This window comes from Pterocles gutturalis, unplaced genomic scaffold, assembly GCF_000699245.1.
Source record: "Pterocles gutturalis isolate BGI_N339 unplaced genomic scaffold, ASM69924v1 scaffold33652, whole genome shotgun sequence".
Taxonomy (NCBI): Eukaryota; Metazoa; Chordata; class Aves; order Pterocliformes; family Pteroclidae; genus Pterocles; species Pterocles gutturalis.
In genome coordinates this window covers 24416-43426 of record NW_010116560.1, presented here as the reverse complement: position 1 = coordinate 43426, position 19011 = coordinate 24416, and the positions used below count along the sequence as shown (strand labels likewise).

General features: G+C 36.5%; 1 protein-coding gene across 1 annotated transcript in view; it reads left to right on the top strand.

Annotated features, from left to right (window-relative positions):
* Positions 1-3029: 3029 nt before the first annotated feature.
* Positions 3030-19011, top strand: part of LOC104463290 (protein diaphanous homolog 2-like) — a gene marked incomplete at both ends in the record, with an annotated part of 20445 nt that continues 4463 nt past the window's right edge. Inside the window, 12 exons of the mRNA XM_010075551.1 lie at positions 3030-3169; positions 3544-3618; positions 3706-3775; positions 4400-4536; positions 5695-5803; positions 8123-8233; positions 9216-9334; positions 10279-10395; positions 11540-11658; positions 12283-12347; positions 14168-14272; positions 16275-16841. Coding sequence (XP_010073853.1) covers positions 3030-3169; positions 3544-3618; positions 3706-3775; positions 4400-4536; positions 5695-5803; positions 8123-8233; positions 9216-9334; positions 10279-10395; positions 11540-11658; positions 12283-12347; positions 14168-14272; positions 16275-16841 — 1734 coding nt within the window. The remainder of the gene's footprint in view (positions 3170-3543; positions 3619-3705; positions 3776-4399; positions 4537-5694; positions 5804-8122; positions 8234-9215; positions 9335-10278; positions 10396-11539; positions 11659-12282; positions 12348-14167; positions 14273-16274; positions 16842-19011) is intronic.

Here is a 19011-nt window from a genome sequence, read left to right as displayed (position 1 = left end):
TGAGCATTCTCTAGCATGAACTGGAGTATTTGGGTAAAAGGTTTTGAGAATGGATTTTTCTGAACCATCTTTAGTGATGATCTGTTTTGAAGAGGGGAAAAAAGGAAGAGGAGATGGTTCCTTATTGCTATGCAGTTAAAGGTGCTCAGTCATAGAAACAATAAAGAAGTACTCCTGTCCTGTAAGGAGGCTTAGGAGATCATGCTTCCAATTCTTCTAACTTTTAACCTGTTTTAACAAGGGAGTCGTAGGTCTTCTGAAAACAAGAGGCTAGGCAGAGGAGGGGGGCCTCACTAGTGTCCTGGATGCATAGAAAGAGGAGGGAGCAAGAGCACACCTTGGTTTAAATATGGAAGAAAATGTAGCAAAGACCTTAAATGGCTCATCTGAATGGGAATCTCCCTTGGAGCTTGCAGCAGGCTATGGTGGAAGGGCTAACCACAGGAAATAATCTTTTTAGAAAAAACAAATATATCTTGTATTCTAGAGTGTTTTTTGGGGTCTAGCTTAACATGTAATGGCATTTGACTGAAGTTGCCGTTACTTCATCTTTTTCTAGATTTTGTGGCTTACAGCAGTGCTTCCCTTCTCTTCTTTTACTGTTAGGGTTTGGGGAACAGCTGTTGTCTGAAATGACAAAAACTGTATCCAGTATTGTGCAGATGGTGTACATCAGTTACACATATACTCTTTTTCCATTTCCATCTAATGCAATGAATAACATAAAGCTGTTCCTGTTTTCTAGTTCTCTACCTTGTGGTAAATCATCAGAGTGATGATTTTTCTGAACTATGATAATTTTTAGTGTGTAATGCTAGTATACTTACCAGATTTAAAGTCAGTTCTTACTCTTATGAAGATAACCTCCACCTGTTTATTTCTTTTTCCTTCAGTGAAAGAGCATCTCTTTGTTTAGGAGGTTTCTGGTGACAGAACGTAGTTCCTTTGAATCTTATTTACTCATCTTTGTTGTTTTGATCCTTTGATTCATAACTGGCGTGCGTTGTCCAGCTCAAGGTGCTATGCGTGTCAGCCAGAGCCATCTTCAAAGTTGACATAATCTGGAGGACTCTGTTGTCTTAATGCATTCTGTGTCAGGTTTTTGTTTTGCTGAGGTAAGGACAAACAATCTGAAAGTATATTATGAACTTGACATAGTTCTGTTATATGCTTGAATACTGGAATGTATGTAGGTCAAAAAAGTTAAATGCAGACAAGTCATTTTGTCATCAGCCATACTTAGTGTCATTTTTGGAAAATGAATAGTAAAATTTTGAATAGAACGAACCAGAAACTTCATTAAGAGTGTAGCTTTTTGAAAGAGAGACAGTTAGAACATTACAGTAGTCAGCGAAGTTCTTGACACAATTAAAACCAAATACATATAAATTCTATTCCAAGTCAAGCACTTTTCACATTGCCTTTACACCCATGACATCTTTATCAAGTTCTCTTCAACAGACCATTTAGAGCTAAGGAGCTTTAGGAACTGAGTATTAATCATAATCACTGTTCTGAGATAAGCCTACTTTTCTGCAAAGTGTTGTCCTGGTTTTGGCTGAGACAGAGTTAACTTTCTTCATAGTAGCTAGTGAGAGGCTGTGTTTTGGATTTGTCCTGAGGAGACGGCTGATCACATGCTTACAGCTGCTGCCAGGACAGTCAAGGACTTCTCTGCTGTGCCAGTGTCTGCAGGTGCAGGAAAAAGCTGGGAGGGAGCGCAGCCCCGGTGACTGTTTTAGGATTTGACCTTAGATTTAGGATTGAGGCCCAAATTGGCCAATGGTATATTCCATACCGTGCATGGCATGCCCAGCATATAGTTGAGGATCTGTCCAGACGTCCTCTTCCTCTTGGTTGGCTCTTTCTCTTGGACTCTCAGGCTCTTGTCTCTTTTCTTGGTTTGTGGTTTTGGGGTTCTCTCTGCTCTGGGATTGTTATCTGGGAACAGGCTGAGCCTCGGTCATTGGGCGGTGAGCAGTTTACTGTGTATAACTCATGTGCATATTTGTATATGTTGCTGTTATCATTCTTGTTTTCAGTTTTGTTGTAGCTGAGTTATTAAATCGTTCTTACCTCAAGACATGAATCTCTTTTCCCTTTACCTGGTTAGTTCTCTCCCTCATGCCGGGGAGGAGTGGAGGGGCCGTGAGTGAGCGGCTGTGTTGCGTTTGCTGCTAGCTGAGTGCGTTAAACCATGACACTTGTCAGAGCTGTACGAAAGATTAGTTGCACCCGTGATACAGTGTTTTATATATTGTTCATGGTTGTGAATACTACAGCTCTGAAACTGATTATCAGGTATTTTAATACTGAAATACCTTCTAAGTAGCTATTCTTCTGTAATGGCACTTCAGGGAGATATCTGAACACTTTGTCAAGTCTTCCATGATTCTTTTGTAGCAAACAAGATTCTCTAGAGATCTCTGTTAGTGGCCAAACCAAATTATGGTACAGCAAGAAATCGAGTCATGCAGTTGCATGAGTTTAAAAACACTGATTTAACAATTGGTGGATTACAGCTCCTTTTCAAAGTAATTTTCAGTGGTTTATCTTTTTCCTTTCTTTTGGAGAAGAGAGAATTAGTTTTAGAGTTGGGATATGTCCGTAGTAATAATGCACAGCTTTTTTGAAATGGAAGACAGGTATAGTGAGAATGATCAGACAAGCTTAATAACAAGTGTGGGGGGTTTTTTGTCTCTTCTGTTTATGGTTGTTTCTACTACAATGTTGTGAAGTAGATGTTAAAAGAGAGTGTGTAGCAGTTAAACATGTTAATACAACTGAATGAGGGAATTAAGTTCTTATATCTAAGATGTAGTCCATGTACCTTACTTGAAGAAGTGATGCAAAACCTAAACTATTGAAGACTTATGACAAATCAAAGTCAAGTCAGGTGTCTCTAATACTTGTACAGGGAAAATGGTGGTTTTTTTTAAATTCACACGGAAATACGTGCCTTATATGTTATCATCTAAACACTACTGTGTTCACTATACCATTAAGCAGCATTCTGTCTTTTGTGATAGGGTGGACTGAAAAACAGCAAGCATGAATGCACACTGTCCTCACAAGAGTATATTCATGAATTGCGATCTGGAATTTCCGAGGAAAAGCTTCTTAATTGTCTAGAGTCTTTGAGAGTGTCTCTAACTAGCAATCCAGTCAGGTAAGGGATAATTTCTGCTGTAGTTTTCATCATGCTGTTTTTGCTAAGCAATAAAGCGTTCTGGGGTTTTTTTGAAACCAGAGTAATTATGCTGATGTTTGTTGGCACAAGAAAGTAGTTCTCAGCACACTGGAAAAGGGTAAGTGAAATGTTTGCAACTGTCTGCAATATCTTTGCACCTTTCACAGTGGTTCTCAACGACTTCTAGTTGTTGGAACCAAGCATTTGTCTTAGTGGTTGATCAGGTCTTCCTGGGAAGTGACAACTTAAAACATCATCTATGAAGAGATATACAAGCAGTATTGGAGACGTAACTTCGCAAGTTTTGCATTCGATTAAGAAATAATCAAAAGCATTTTTCTTCCTTTTCCTAGCTGGGTTAACAATTTTGGACATGAAGGTCTTGGACTTCTGTTGGATGAATTGGAAAAGCTTCTGGACAAGAAACAGTAAGGACTTGCATCATTTGAAGGGAGGAGAGGGGGGAGCTTGTGAAGATTGTTTGTACTTATGTTATTTTCCTCCTCTCTTTCAAGGCAAGAAAGTATTGATAAGAAGAATCAACATAAACTTATCCAGTGCCTCAAAGCATTTATGAACAATAAGGTAAGAAATACTTTAAACTAAAATACTTTTAGCGTGGTTGGGGTTTTTTTTACTTTAAGATCTGTGTAGCATGTTGAAGCCCAGAAAAGGAAGGAGAGCTTGTCTATCCAGTGTCAGCTGAAAATGTAGGTCTTAAATTTAGTGTAACTTTTTGTTGAGACTCTTATTTATAAACCTTTCTGGATATGTACAGAAAGTGAAATAGAATATAAAATAAAAAAAAGAGTTGTTTCAAAAGATAATTTCAACATTGGTTGGTAATTTTGTGGAAAATATTATTTTGACTTGCCAGGAGCTCTTACAGGGGAGAAAAGTGCACAAATTTTTCATACTCTTAAGGTGTTTCAGATACAAATGGAAAATAAAAACTAATTTCTCTTTTGGTGGATACCTGATTTTACAAGATAAAATAACTTTCTTAGGAGAAAGCCTCAAATGTAAGATCAGGAAGACTGACTTGTGTCCCCAAGTGTTAATAGCCAGTGGGTTTTAGGAGAGTGTTGCCAAACTTCCTATGACGGGGAGGAGGTGTGAGGAGATTACTAAGGATCTAAAGCCCAAAGATGGTGATGAGAATTTGAGGTAAATACAGTCTTTTCACTAGAAACTTTTTGTTTCTTGAAGTACGGATTGCAAAGGATTCTAGGAGATGAAAGAAGTCTCTTGCTGTTATCAAGAGCGATTGATCCAAAGCAACCACACATGATGACTGAAACGGTGAAAATACTTTCTGCTATCTGCATTGTTGGAGAGGAAAATATGTAAGTAAGATATTGAAACAAAATGTTTGTTTTTTGAATGGTTGTGAGTTGTCAGTTTGAACATTGGTGAAAAAACTTGTCAGTGAAGCAAATGTAACCTAAGTCTTTACTTTCTTAATGTAGTTTAAATGAAAAGGGACTTTTACATATTTTAATGCATTAATCCAATATTAAATCAGACGAGCAAATGAGCAGAGATCTACAGACTGGGACTTACGTGGAGGGTCTGAAGGGACTGTGATTGCTTACTAGAGAGGAGCCTTAATGAGCCATACCTGGTCATAAATGACTGCTGAAAAAAAAAAAACCAAACATTTCATATATCTCTGAGTATGATCAGGAATTGTGAAGTTTTAATTACCACAAGACAAGCTGTCAGGTTTAAAGACCCTTTAGAACAATGTGTGTTAGCATGGAGCACTATCGAGGCTGTTACTGTGAAGAGGGTTGAGACTGGGGCATCCTCCCTAATGAGGGGAGATGGACTTATTCTATTTGAAAATTACTGATTTGACATTGCATGTCAAAACTTCTCGTTAGTTTAGAAGATAATATAGAAATATATGTATGGATTTTATTAAAATATCACCTCTCTACCTAAATATAACCAATTTGACTGAGGCAAAAACTTTACGTTTATAGCTGAAGTTTTGAATAGTTTGAGTTATGGAGTTACGTAGCACATGTTTGTGAGCTTTTTAAAACAAAGATATGTTTACTTTTAATTATTGAGTGACTTAGTTTACTGAAGGTTAGAAATGACAGACTCCATGTTCTCTATGCGATAAATAGATAAAACCATTTTGATTTCTGAAAAGACAATTTTTTAGAATTCTCAGATGTTCAACACATCAGCTACTACCTAGTGCACAATCTTGGAAAGGTAGTGATTTTTTTTTTTCCTCATTGATAATTTCTTGTCTGAATGTCACAATAATTTAGAGATTCATTCAACTTTTTTTAAATTCAGCATTATCTCATAGATGTTTTAACACTTGCTTCTTGATTCGTTTTTAGTGTTATATAGGTACATGTAGATAAATGCATTCAGATTCTCTATCAGTACTAAAGTCTTGTTCTGTAAATAGTGGGCTAAGTAACTTTAAAATGGGAAAATTGGCTGTGGTATGCTTTTTTGACAGTTTATCCTTCTCTTAGTTTGGACAAACTTTTAGGTGCTATAACAACTGCTGCTGAGAGGCACAATAGGGAACGTTTTTCTCAGATTGTTGAAGGACTGGAAAACCATGAATTCTTACAGCTGCAGGTGGGTTTCCTTTTTTGTATGCTTACTAATACTTCAGAAATAATCTAAAATACTGGAAGACTGTATATTATTTTATGTTCTTTAAGTTATTCACCGGCAAAAATCTTTCAGTGCTATTACTTCAGGGTTCAGTAAGAGAGGAAAAATAAATAGAAATGGTCTGCTTCTAATGTTAGCAGTGTGAAACCGAGCAACTCACCTCCTTGTCCCAAAAACAGGAATAAAAAAATGTTGGCCTTAATAGAGAGTAATCAATGATATTCCTTTTTTTGGATGCCAGATATAATGCTCAGGTAAGAAGTCTGCAAAAGCAGACTTTGTTACTGCTTAATCTTCTTGATTGGGAATTTTGTGTGGTTTAATGGGACAATGAAAATACAGTTCTCGGTCTGTTCTCTGGAATGTTTTAGTTACTGTTCCTGGAGACCTGAGGAAGTTGGAGTTTGAGGAGCTGGAGGCAATGCTCCCTGTATATCTTTTGGGTTTAGGGAAGAAGCACGAAAAAGTGCCAAATTGCATTGCTTGTTTAAACACCCCATTTCTCCCCAGTCTGGGCCCACCCAAAGTTAACAAAAACTCCTGTACTTATGGCTTCAAACTGATTCTAACAAAGCAATATATTTATAAAAAGACAAAACAAGTTTTTGTTGGGCTCTTGGAGCAGGTATTTGAGTTTAAGTTAGAAACACAACTGGATTGCCATAACTGAGCATGCACTTGAAGTACCTGTGACAGGAACATACTTCCAGTATTAGTCACTTTTTTGTGATATTACTGAATGAAGAAATAGTTAAGATTGCAAGCTTTTTTTAATTGCCTTTTTTTGGTAACTGCACGTATTTGCATAGAGACCAAGTGATCGAATATCCTCCTAAAGGGTGACTTTGACTTACTTCCTTCTCATAATAGAGTATGCATACTAATTTTGTATTGCTAAGGTACCATGGGTGAAAGATAAAGTAGAATGCAGGCAGTGCTGGTATACCTGCATGGAAGGTATACTTTTTTCCATTACTAGATCATATATACGTCAACTATAGTTGTCTTAATGCTATGTTTACTGTCAGTAGCTGTTGCTTCAGAGCTGATGAGTTAATGATGTTTAATAAGTTTCTATAAATGGCATCCTAATCTTAATAATGTGATCACAAAAGAATTCATTTTGAAGTGGTCTCCCACTTTGTAACCTTGTTGATTGAAAACAACCAAATAAAAACAACCACCCAACATTCCTGCCTCCCTCCCCCCGCAAACCTCACTTACACATCAGTAAAGGTACAATTGCAAGACTCATTAACTTGTTTCTGACAAAATCATTTTTTACTCATAATGTATTAGTGCAAGCCATTAAGACAGAGTCTCTTCTGGCATAAGCAATCGGAGCAGATGGTGTCTCTTCTCTCTATTAATTTCAGATTGGACATGTACTTTGGCTTGTTAAGTCATGTCATAGTAGTAAAATAACAAGAATCGTTCAAGCGAACATGATGATAATACATTATCTCAAGATACAGCAGGATAAAGGGATAGAGTGTTTTAATAGAAATTTAAGACTCCATACAGCGATCCATTAAAACAAAATAATGAATGTAATTAAAACAGGAAGGATACTTTTATCTGACTTCTTTTCTCTGCACCTATTGATTTTTATTTATTTATTTTTTCTACTCTAATGCTACTTCTATTTGCAGTTAGCATCTTCTACCGAACTTGTTATTTCCCTGGAGTCCCATTTTAGCCTTTTAGCATGTATCAGCACTTTTGGCATTATGCTATTGTCTACCTGTTTTAAAGTAAATCAATTAAAGTGCACAGCTGTTCAATTAAAGCATCAGCCAGTATCCTGAGACTTCAGGCATTTTGCAGAAGTGCTGTGCAGGAGTAGAAAAGACACCTGGTGATGTGAATTATTATGTGTATAGGTTATTTTATATGTGTTATTATATGTGTTATATTATATGTGTTATTTTTTTTAAAATTTTTGATTGCTTGTAAAACCGGGTTGTTTTCAAATTGGTGAATACTGAGGAGAAAGAAGGAATTGCAGTGTAGAACTGTAGTGTGGGAATAACTTTCTGAAGTAAAGTATGATCCTTTATGTGATACAATTTTGACATAGTGGAAGCACTCATAAAATGAAAATAGAGGAGCTTTTGATGTTGCTTAGGTTAACCAAAGTCAAACATTGCATGTGTGCTGCATAATAAATAATTTCCGGCTCTTGACATATGGTTTTATAATTAAACTTAAATAGTCAAAGACAGTATTTATTCTCATTCTTTACCTACTAAGACTTTTTGCCTGTGTTTCCGGAACCAGGTAGCATGTATGCAGCTCATCAATGCCCTTGTTACATCTCCAGAAGATCTTGATTTCAGGATACACTTGAGAAATGAGTTTTTACGTTGTGGCCTGAAGAAAATATTGCCTGTAAGTAATTTCTTTATAGGAATTGATCATAGTGAACAGTTTGATTTTTGAAGAAAACCAAATTGTTTTATTGAGAGTAGCAAATGTGAGCAAGGCCAGACCCAGAAAGGATTATCAATCCAAATCTGCTTTCATTCTATATAGTCACAAATTTAGCTCTCACGAGCTATGTAGAATTGTAGTTGAAATAAGTTTAATATATTAGAAATTAAATTAGGGTGGTCATCAAATTTAGCATAATGAGCTCGAAGCACCTGCAGTGAATGTGAGTCTGGCTGTGGAACCAATCTTAGATTATTTTTCTTTGTGTATGCCATTCCTGTTGTTTTCTGTGAAATCTGTTTTTCTTTAATCTGCCTTCTGAAAACTTGGAGTTTTTAGGGGAAAAATCAAATCAACTTCTTAATTCTCTTTGAGACTGCATATCTTCATGCAACTGCACAGAATTATGCCTTTATGGGTAGTTTTGTTGGAATATTTGTGACTTGGGGTAGATTTATAGCTCTTAACCAAGAAACCATTCTGATGCTTACATCAAGAATGTGTATAATTAAGCTACTCAGCAGTTTCTCGCAAAGATGAGAGAAATTAAAAAGTACCTGCTTATATTTGTCTGAAACAATTTATACTGCTTTAACTTTTAAGATACAAAGTTTTGAATTTGTCAGGAATAAAAACCTTTTTAAAGAAACTCTGACATTAACAAGCATAAATTGCTGACTGTGTCTCATTAAAAGAACTCAACTCAATTAGAAGGCTTCATGTTTGTTCTGCAGCCCGTACCTGCTATAAGTGCTGATATTTTGCCTTAAGTTTTCTCAGCTGTGCAATTATAGTAAAAAGCCCCAGGCACTGAGTTACAGCTTACTCCTGTTAAAAAGGTTACTGTCTTTTATATTTTTTTGTGATATAATCTTTGAAAGAGGGGGAATTCTTTCTTTAAAAAAGGGAGAATTAAGATATGCTATGCCTTGAAAAATAGGGCTTGAAAGATAAGGATAATGAAGAGCTCGATATTCAGCTGAAAGTGTTTGATGAGAACAAAGAAGAAGACTTAATTGAACTGTCACATCGTCTCAATGATATCAGAGCTGAAATGGAATATCCTTTATAAAAATGGTGTTCTAACGTGTTACATCGTTTAATAACTTAATTAAATGGAAGTTAGAATGCTCTATGTGTAGTTTATTTGCCACAGTTCATATCTTATCCGCAACTTTCTCAAACAGACTTCTTTACACTTGGTTTTTGTTAAAAACTTATTTAGAAAATTAGTAGTTAAATTTGCATGTCAAACGTAAGTAATTGGGAAGTGGATTAATCTTTAATAAACAACATTTACTGAGCTAAACTGTGATGTGTAACACCTGAAGATATACACTCATGGAGGATTATAAGATGGAAGAAAAATTAGCTTTGATTACTACCTTGGAACAAAATTTCTAGTAGTTGTCAAAGCACTTTGAGATGCATGCCTTCCCTAGTTGTGAAGAAGCAGTAAATTTAAAGTTTTGTAAGTTCAGAATGATTGCTTGCAGTTTTTAAAAGAGTAGCAGAGTAGTAGCTGGTACTTACGCAGAAGAAGGTAGATGCAGCCAACGAGAGGAATATAAAATCGCTAACAAGTAATGCTACTGCATTACACAATGGGTAATTGCAGGTAATTTTCTTCTTTAAGAAATTAAAATGATTGATTAGAGTGTATTTGCCAATAGCTTGGCTCACTGCAGAATGGAAATGAAAGCTTTGTGTGAAATATGTTTACAGGATTCCATGATAATAAATATGTAGCATCATTTTTCTGAGTAGTAACGAAACGTCTTAACTGTTAAACAGGGGACAGTTTCTGTGGATAATCTTAGTGGAAAAATGATATTTACTAATAAGGGTAGTAGTTTAGAGTGTTGAATGATTTTACCTGGATGATATGAACAACATCTAGGGAACTGGGTTTGGGATGGGTGTTGTGATTTTTCTTCTTCTTTTTTTTTTTTTTTTTTAATTTTGTTTTTTGAGTCCTTGTATTTCCTTAACAATATTTGCACTGATGTGAATGAAGTATTTCATCTGCTGTATAATATGTTGAAAGATACTTCTTCTGAAAATTACTTCTTATCAATTCTGCAACATTTCCTTCTCATCAGGAATGATTACTATGTCCGGTAAGTGTCAGCTGTCAGGTTTGATTTTTGGAGGGGGTAGGGAGAAGAATAGAAATCAAGACCCTGGTAAACTGAGTAGCTCAGAATCAGAATCACACATGAATAGTTGCTCTGTAAGTGATGTGGGTGTTTTGGGTTTTTTTTGTACTCAATGTTAATATTGAAAAGATCTTGTTAAATATAATAATGATTAGTTCAAAGACTTGAACCGTATTCTAACAACCTTACCCAGAATCTCTTAGTTCATTGAGCACTTTTTCCTTTATTCAAGTTTGATAGCTTCAAGACTTCAAAGAACTTGAAAGCTAGTTGTACAACTAATAATTGAAAATAGTTCTACAGTGCCTTGTATCTTGTCTTTACAGCGTAAGGGTCTCTTATACGTACACCTCATAGTGTCTTAGCAGTGTCAAAGCACCACATACAAAATCTTGGTTTAAGAAGTAGTTGTTTGTTGTAAAGGGATGCTAAAAACAATTGATATGGAATATGATAAAATTAAGCAGAAAATATAACCTGAGAAATCTTAGATTTTTATATGTTTTGGGGTGGTTTGTTTTTTTTTTTAATTTGGAGGTTTGGAATATCATCAGTTTAGGTTTGAGAGTTTCCTGCTTTGGGAGCTCTGTGGTATGTGAAATTGAGATATAATACCTTGTACTGGTAAGAACTAATAATTTTAAGCACAGAGTCCCCTCATCTTACAGGTTCTCGGTGTTGTATGGCAGTGTCTATCACGCAATTAGGTTAGTAATTAACTGATTTTCTGAGTAATTAAATCCTGTTACTGTAGCCAGTGGTGGAATTCACTGTGTTGAGGATGTGCTAAATAATTCTTGCAGTATGTAATGAAAATAGTAAAGACCTTGTTTTATTGTCTGGCAAAGGATAAATGAAGAGTGCACAATATTTTGTGGAGTCCTGAACTTCTACAGGTATCCTTCTGAGAAACTGACAGCAGTGCTATATTAACCAGAGTACAAATAAGACTTTTAACTTGATCCTTTTACTGGCAACTGTGTAATTCATATATTAGGAGTTAGTTCCCCTTTCCTCCCACCCCTCCATGTCGCATAAATGATTGTTCATGTTCTTACTACCTTGTAAAATGTGTTGGTGGTTTTTTTTGTTGTTTTTTTTTTAGACCTCAGTATTACAAGATAATAGAAGAATGTGTATCACAGATAGTATTGCACTGCAGTGGCATGGACCCAGATTTTAAGTGTAGAGGAAGAATAGACGTGGATTTCACTCATCTTATTGGTGTGTATACTGTAGGCAATTTTGCCTTCTTTTACTGAAGTGCACATTTTTCTTTGTATGCTTCTGTTTAAACTTAAATTGACTGTGTGAATTTTTTCATTTTTCTGGAAATACACACCTAAGCTACAGGTATACTTGTGGAGAAGGCGAGATCAATCTCTGCAGCCTTTAGTAAAGTGATACTGATAAAGTTTCCTTCTCCAAATTTGTCTTGACTTCTTCCTCAGTATGATAGTCTTAATAACCAATAATTGCTTGTTCATAAATTCTGTGAGTTTTTAGTGGGTTTGTAATTGTTATATGGTACATTCTAAGAATATTTTCTATAATCTTTTACAAGTATTTGAGGTTAGCTTTAAGTAAAACTAAAGAACAGCTATGATGATTCATCTTTAACTTTCTAACTTTCTTGGTCATGTGTCCTCACCGCTTTTTTTATATTTACAGATTTTGCTCATCAAAATGATTGACCAAATATTTGAATAGTTGAATTATATAATAAAATAATATTTTTTGTCTGTTGCTTTTGTGTCATGGGTTTACAGGGTAATTATGGCTGGAAGGCACCTCAGAGTTGTGATACATTTTACCTGACTTCTGTGTGGTATTTTATTTAAATTTTAGATGCATGTGTGGACAAAGCTAAAGTAGAAGAAACTGAAAAGAAAGCAGCAGAATTTTCCAGAAAAGTAAGTCCTAATCCTCCCTCTTTTTAAGGAATGGAACAGAAGTCTGACAGGAGCACCGTAGACCTGTTTCACAGTACAAGCTTAGTGGGAACTGCGAAATAGTGTATTGCACAGGCACGATGTTCTTTCATGTTTAATAGCTCTGGAGATGTTGAGTTTTTCAGCGTGTGTGTGCATGTCCAAGTCTCAGATTCCAGCTTACTCTGAATTGAAAAGCAGATGAGTAGTATTAGGTGTACATATCTTTGCTTGTATTCCTCTGCTGTAGATAACTGATGGGAACAATTCCATGTGTTGCTATTTTGTTGTGAAACACTTAGTCATGGTTAAATACCCAAAGTGCAAGTTTATGCTTAAAAAAAAATGGGGGGGGGAAGAAATATTCATAACTCTTCATCTAGTGTTGTTTTAGAACCTGAAGAAACTTAATGAAAAGCAGTGTTATTCAATGTCTGATAAAGCATCGACTCTTTAGGCACAGAGCTGCTAACATTAAAATACTGCTTAATTTCCTTATGATGCCATGATAAATTATTATGTAATGAGGGAGAATGATTTATTTCCTTATTCACGTTTAGGAGTCTTACAGTGCATTTTGAAACCTGTTTTGCTAACAGTTTTATTCTTCTGGCCCGGTTCTCTTTTATTAGGAACTTGATAACCAAGTTCTATTTCGGTCATAGGCACTTTTCTTTATTACTACATACAGGAGAAGTTAGACTTCTCAAGTGTTTTCTGTAGGAAGAATTCCAGCTTAGTATATTTCTTGCAGTAATATTTTTTGGGAGGCGTTTGTAAAGAAATTGACGCTTAGCTTTCTGCTCTATCACTATTGGTGTTTGTGCTGAAAATATCTTGATACAACATGTTTCTCAAGTTACTTACATTCCTGTTCCCTAGATTGTGTTAATGGCTAATTTGCTAATCTCAGCTCATCACAACCTCTTCAAGGATATTAAATGCCGAACGTACTGTACTAGCTGCAATAGTATACTAAAGTTCATGTACTGTGTTGTTGTGTATTAAAAGCATTCAAAATTTTGATTTTTGCTGACCTGGTCTGAGAAGCATTTTGCAGGCCAGTAGGCAGTACGTGTTCTTGAACATGATGATTACAAATTTTGAAAGAAGGGTTGAAATAAGTCGTTAGCTTTTCTCTCTTCAGTAGTAAACATGAGTGTATTTTTAATAGGAGTTATGGTGTCTGAACTTTATAGAAAGCAAATTGTTGTGATGCTTCCCTGGCAGAGTTATTTATTGTAATGTACTTTGTTAACTGCAGTCAACACATGTTCTTCCTAGTGATAAGTTGTTTTGTCCTGTGGAAGAGTGAATAACAGAAGCATTTAAGATGCTAATAGTCTCTTACACCTAGCAAACAGTAGCAGGATGAAAATGTACAGAAAATTTCTTGCAATCTTGTTGTAAACTAGGCTTCTGTTTTATGTGGGGACATCAAGAACTTATATGGATACTTCCTTTCTTATGCCATTTTATGGATGGGCCTGCTGAAGCTGCACGTGTCTCCACATTTTAGCTCACCGCATGAGATGCGTACTCGAGTTTAGTTTGAGAAGTCTGCAATGTTTGGTTGGGGTGGAAAAAACCTATTGAATTTACAGCGGTACTAAGTAGTTGTATCTGAGTGGTTCTGTGTTGTGACTTACTGATGGAAGAAATTACATGGTACTAGAAGAAAATTTTTCCTTTTAAAAAGTGCATCTATTGCTCTAGTTGTGATATTGTTCAAAGAATTCCTGAAAATATAACATCTAGTGTGGTCGTAAATGGACAAACCTTCTGTGTTGGTGAAATTACAGTTTGATGAAGAGTTCACAGCTCGACAAGAGGCACAAGCAGAGCTTCAGAAACGAGAAGAGAAAATCAAAGAACTTGAAACGGAAATCAAACAGCTACGAACGCAGGTAAGAAAACTAAATTGCAATAAGTTCCGCAGTTGAATTTTTTTTTTTCAAGTGTTGGAAAGCAATTGCCCAGGAGTATGTTGTCTCCATGGAGTTTGAAACGTATGTTGTATTGGTTTTTGAAGCCAGCATAAATTACTAAGGTTAGTTAATGGAGGTAACATTTTTTCAACTAGTAGTATATTTAGTCTCTGTCGCAGATAATTGCTTTATGGAGGAAAAAATTTTCCTAGGCTATGAAGAGTTTGAGTCCACCCTGAGTCTTTTTTCTCCAAGTACTTGTTTATGCTTTAACGTTGCTACTTCTGTATGTCTTGCAGAAAGTGTTCATTTTCTGTATGTTTTGCAAAAAAAATGTGGGTTTCGGAAGGCTTTACACTTGAATTGCAAAGGTGGAAATCATGATAGCTGTGCATGCACAGTGTATACGTACCTTTGAACATATGCATCCAAACACAATATACATACCTTTCAGCATGTGCATGCAGCTGATAACAAATTTTTTTTGAGCTCTGGGTGTCAGACTGCAGCCGTTTCTAAAATGAATATTACACTAGCTTTATACTGTATCATAGGTAAATATAACAAAAAATGCAAGACCTTATGGAAGTGGAAGATGATACTTAATTTCAGCAAAGCTGATTTTATTTGCATTGATTTTCTCCTGAATTCTGCTACCAAGCACCGAAACTGTATCTGCAAGTGACCTGTCCCAGATCACTAGTGAAGGAGAAAGGACAAGAAATGCTGCCTGTTTAGCCCTCACCATGTCTCTTGGGTTTCTTTTGTTTAATGACAATGAATTGCGTTTTAGACAGGTCGTTTATACCCTTTAGGAATCAACAGATACTGTAATTTGATCTTTTTGCCTCAGACTGGGTTATTTCCTACCCCTTCAATACTACGCAAGGTCTTTCACACACAGATACTTTTTGTTCATACTTCATTCTTACCGATTTTAATGGCTATTTGGTACAATTAAAGGTGATACGTATTAACTTTCTAGTATCAATGCCTTTTTTCTCTAGTGTTACGCTCCCCGTACAATATACTGTGGTGCTTATTTTTACATGCACTCAGATTTTTCTCAGTTTCTTTTTTAACAAAGTCTTGCTTCCTTTAGACTAGAAAATGTAAATAATGGTGTAGTGAAATATGCAAATCATATTAAATGAACATCTTATATTACATATTTTTTTAATAAAAAATTAGTAGGGAAATAGAATGTGAACTCATATAAAGGCTTGTGCATAGCTCCTGGTGTGCTGCTTTTTAACAGTTTTGAAGGACAAATATCTGTGAGGAATTCCTACTAGGGTAGGATCGTGTTATCACTAAAGAAACCTCTCTAATGGTTTAACATGGTGCTGTTTCTCTTCATTTCTCCTTTTAAAACTTATTGGAAGAGATGTTGTAATTGCCCTTTCTTCCTATCAAAACAGAAACAACTGCAGATGGATTTAAAAGAAAGCATGATCCACGCACACACCCATCCCCAACACCCCACTCCCACCTCCTCACCCCAACGGATGTTGGGATAGTTATGAACAACTGTGGTTCTATAACTCTTGCACTGCAATAGCTGCTTCAGTGATTTCTGTGGAGAATTTTCCACCAGCAGTTTAGTGTTGTAAAAATTAAGTGTGGTTATTACCATCTCTGATGCCTCAGCTTGCCAGGATATCCTAAGTGGGATAAATGTTTTGTGCATTGGTAAGAAATAAAATGCTGTTCTGTTCACTTAAATGTTACAGCTACTATTAAATTTTCTTTAAAATAGAAACAATTTGTTTTTATAAAAATGCTAGGTTATTCAGTTTAGTTGGCAGCTTTATGGTACATGATATCATCTGTTGTTATTGCTTCTCATTTAAATAGGAGAATGGTTGCATTTCTCACTTCCTTGAGGTACAGTTGACTACATGACATCCTTGTTGGTTCAACTTGATATTAAACCTCCTTCTCTCCCTGGATGAAAAATAATTTCTCTTTTATATTTCAGGGTCCAGCCCTGACAGTTAAACTGCCAGAAGGAGCACCATTACCTCCACCCCTACCAGCTGAGAATGCGCCACCTCCAGCGCCTCCGCTACCTGGTGGAACAATACCTCCTCCACCACCACCGCCTCCACTACCTGCTGGAGCAATACCTCCACCGCCTCCACTACCCGGTGGAGTAGCACCTCCTCCTCCACCACCTCCACTGCCTGGTGGAACAATACCTCCTCCTCCTCCACCACCGCCTCCACTACCTGGTGGAGCAATACCTCCGCCAGCACCTCCTCTGCCTGGTGGGGCAGCAGCACCGCCTCCACCACCTCCGCTGCCTGGTGGCGTAGTACCACCTCCACCACCACCACTGCCTGGTGGAGCAATACCACCTCCACCACCTCCGCTACCTGGTGGAGCAGCACCTCCTCCTCCACCACCACTTTTTGGTGGGCCTCCGATGCCACCAGCTCTTGGGGGTTTTGCTCCCTTTCCAGTGATACCAGCATTACCACATGGTATGAAGGAGAAGAAAAAGTATAAGCTGGAAGTTGCAATGAAGAGAATCAACTGGTCAAAGGTATTGCAATGCTTGTCTTTATTACCACTAGTAGAAAGTGGCTTGTGAGGAAGAAGGAAGTAATGTGGTAGGGTACACATTAGATTCCTAATAGTTCTCGTGAAGTTTGGGGAATTAATTCCATTATTTATTCACATTTGATATATTCATGATTCAGTTGGTATTGGCTTTCAAAGGCCCCTTATGCTATGGGGTGAGCTCCAAGTGTTTAAGGCTGCTGAGAGCCCATAACACTCCGTATTCTGGTGATACCTGTAGCTAAGAGCTCTCAGAGTTTGGGGTGATTTTGTAGAGGGTTAAGTTCTACGTGTTTTCAGCTGTAGTTGGTATTTGACTTGCCAAGTGAGCATTTCAAAGGTAAATTGTCTTGTTTAAAGCAAGTTTAAGTCATCAAACAATTAAAATACTTATTTCATAAATCATGTTACTACTTTTCTCAGCAAAAAGTTGCGTTAGTTAAAGGATTGCTGGGTTTTAGGGCAGGGGAAATGAATCCTGAAGTAGACAATTGGGGTGGAAAAATGTTGGGAAGACTGCCATTTAAGAATTTTGACAATTTGTCAGTTGACAGAAAGAAAGATCTGGAGTCAAGGTATAACCACAGCTGTTTGCTTAATTGAAATAACTGTGGCTGAGTAATAAGAAAGGATGTTGAGAATGGAGATATATTAAGAGGTTTTACTTGAGTCTAGGTATAAAATGCTGTAAAACTTGGTGTGAATGGGTACATGAAATTTTTAAAGACAATGCACAGCAGATCTCTGATTTTCAGTTTTTTCTTCTCTGGCTTAAGCAAGCTGTGTGAGCTATAAATTATGAGTTTTATGATGATTTTTTTTTCCTTGCTTTTTTGAAGACAGATGGAAAGTGGATCAGGCTTTCAGAGACTGTAATTTTAGCTTTGATAACTTCTTGACAGAACAGTGCATGACTGGTTTGGTTTGCCTTCTAGGAATTTCTTTTAAAAATGAAATATGATGAAACGACTATGGTGGCGATTCGTTGGGTTATCTAGTTTCATTTTAGAAGCTTTGAATAAAACTTAAAAACTTGACTAGCTTAAAAAGAGAAGGATGGAAAGGCATTGGTGAAATAATTGTTCTTAATGAAAAGAAATAAGCCTATACTTACCATGGTAGTAAGTATACAGACTTAAACTACTGAAATATCCTATTTAGAGGCAGATGTCTTGACATGAGGTTAACAGTTGTTCTAAGATCACTTCTCTGAATGAATACAGTAATTTACTATAAATTAAAGTATGTGGTTAAGAGATAGACCCAATCGTTTTGTGTTCATATTTCTTTTGTTCTTGTGCTATGTTCTGGAATTTTGAAAGGAAATTTGACTTTCATTGCCTTACCGACCTGTCAGTGATAGTTGTACTACAAAGCACACTTGAACAATGTTTTTCTTTCTCAGAGAAAGGCAGGTGTTGACTCTGTTAAGACAGTTACAAAACTTTTCAGAAGGTTCTAAAGGCAATGGTGTTATCAAAAATCAGTTTTTATTTTAAGTGAAGAAATTTTTACTAGAGTGAATTTTAGCTATCTAGTTTTGTGTAAAATATTACTGCATTTGATATAGCAGTATGTGGTTTAATATTACACTTGAGTTAGTCATGGCTCTACTAGAGTTGTTGGGTTCCTCCCCTCTCTGTTACTTTACAAATACATACTTGATACTGTGTACTACAATGAATTTTATATGAGATTGTTGTTGACAGAACTTTATGATTGATGTTTGACAGATGAGTATCCCAGGAAGCTAACTTTAGTTCCAATACAAAATTTTATTTTAAAAGTCGGTGGGTTGTGCAGACAGAGAGAGAGAGCTTTCCGAGAACATGCGCTAAGCTCAGTGGATTTATGTAACGATAGCAGGAGATGGCAGTAGGTAACTGCTGTGTTTTCTTGTGCTTTTGGCTCTGTCATGAGGGTGGGTCTGAGAGGACGTCTGTGACTCCTCAGAGGTATGTGGAGTGTGATCGGTGGGTGAAGGCTCACTGAATTTCATAGCTCTTCAGAGAGTTGCTTGTAGTGTTGGTCTGTATCAAAGCAGAGAGAGACTGATGACTGAAATGGGAAGGTGGAGCACTGTTCCATTCGGTGCAGTGAACATGAGTAGTGGCTTTGCGTTAAGTTCCATACGTACATCCAAACTATTCGGA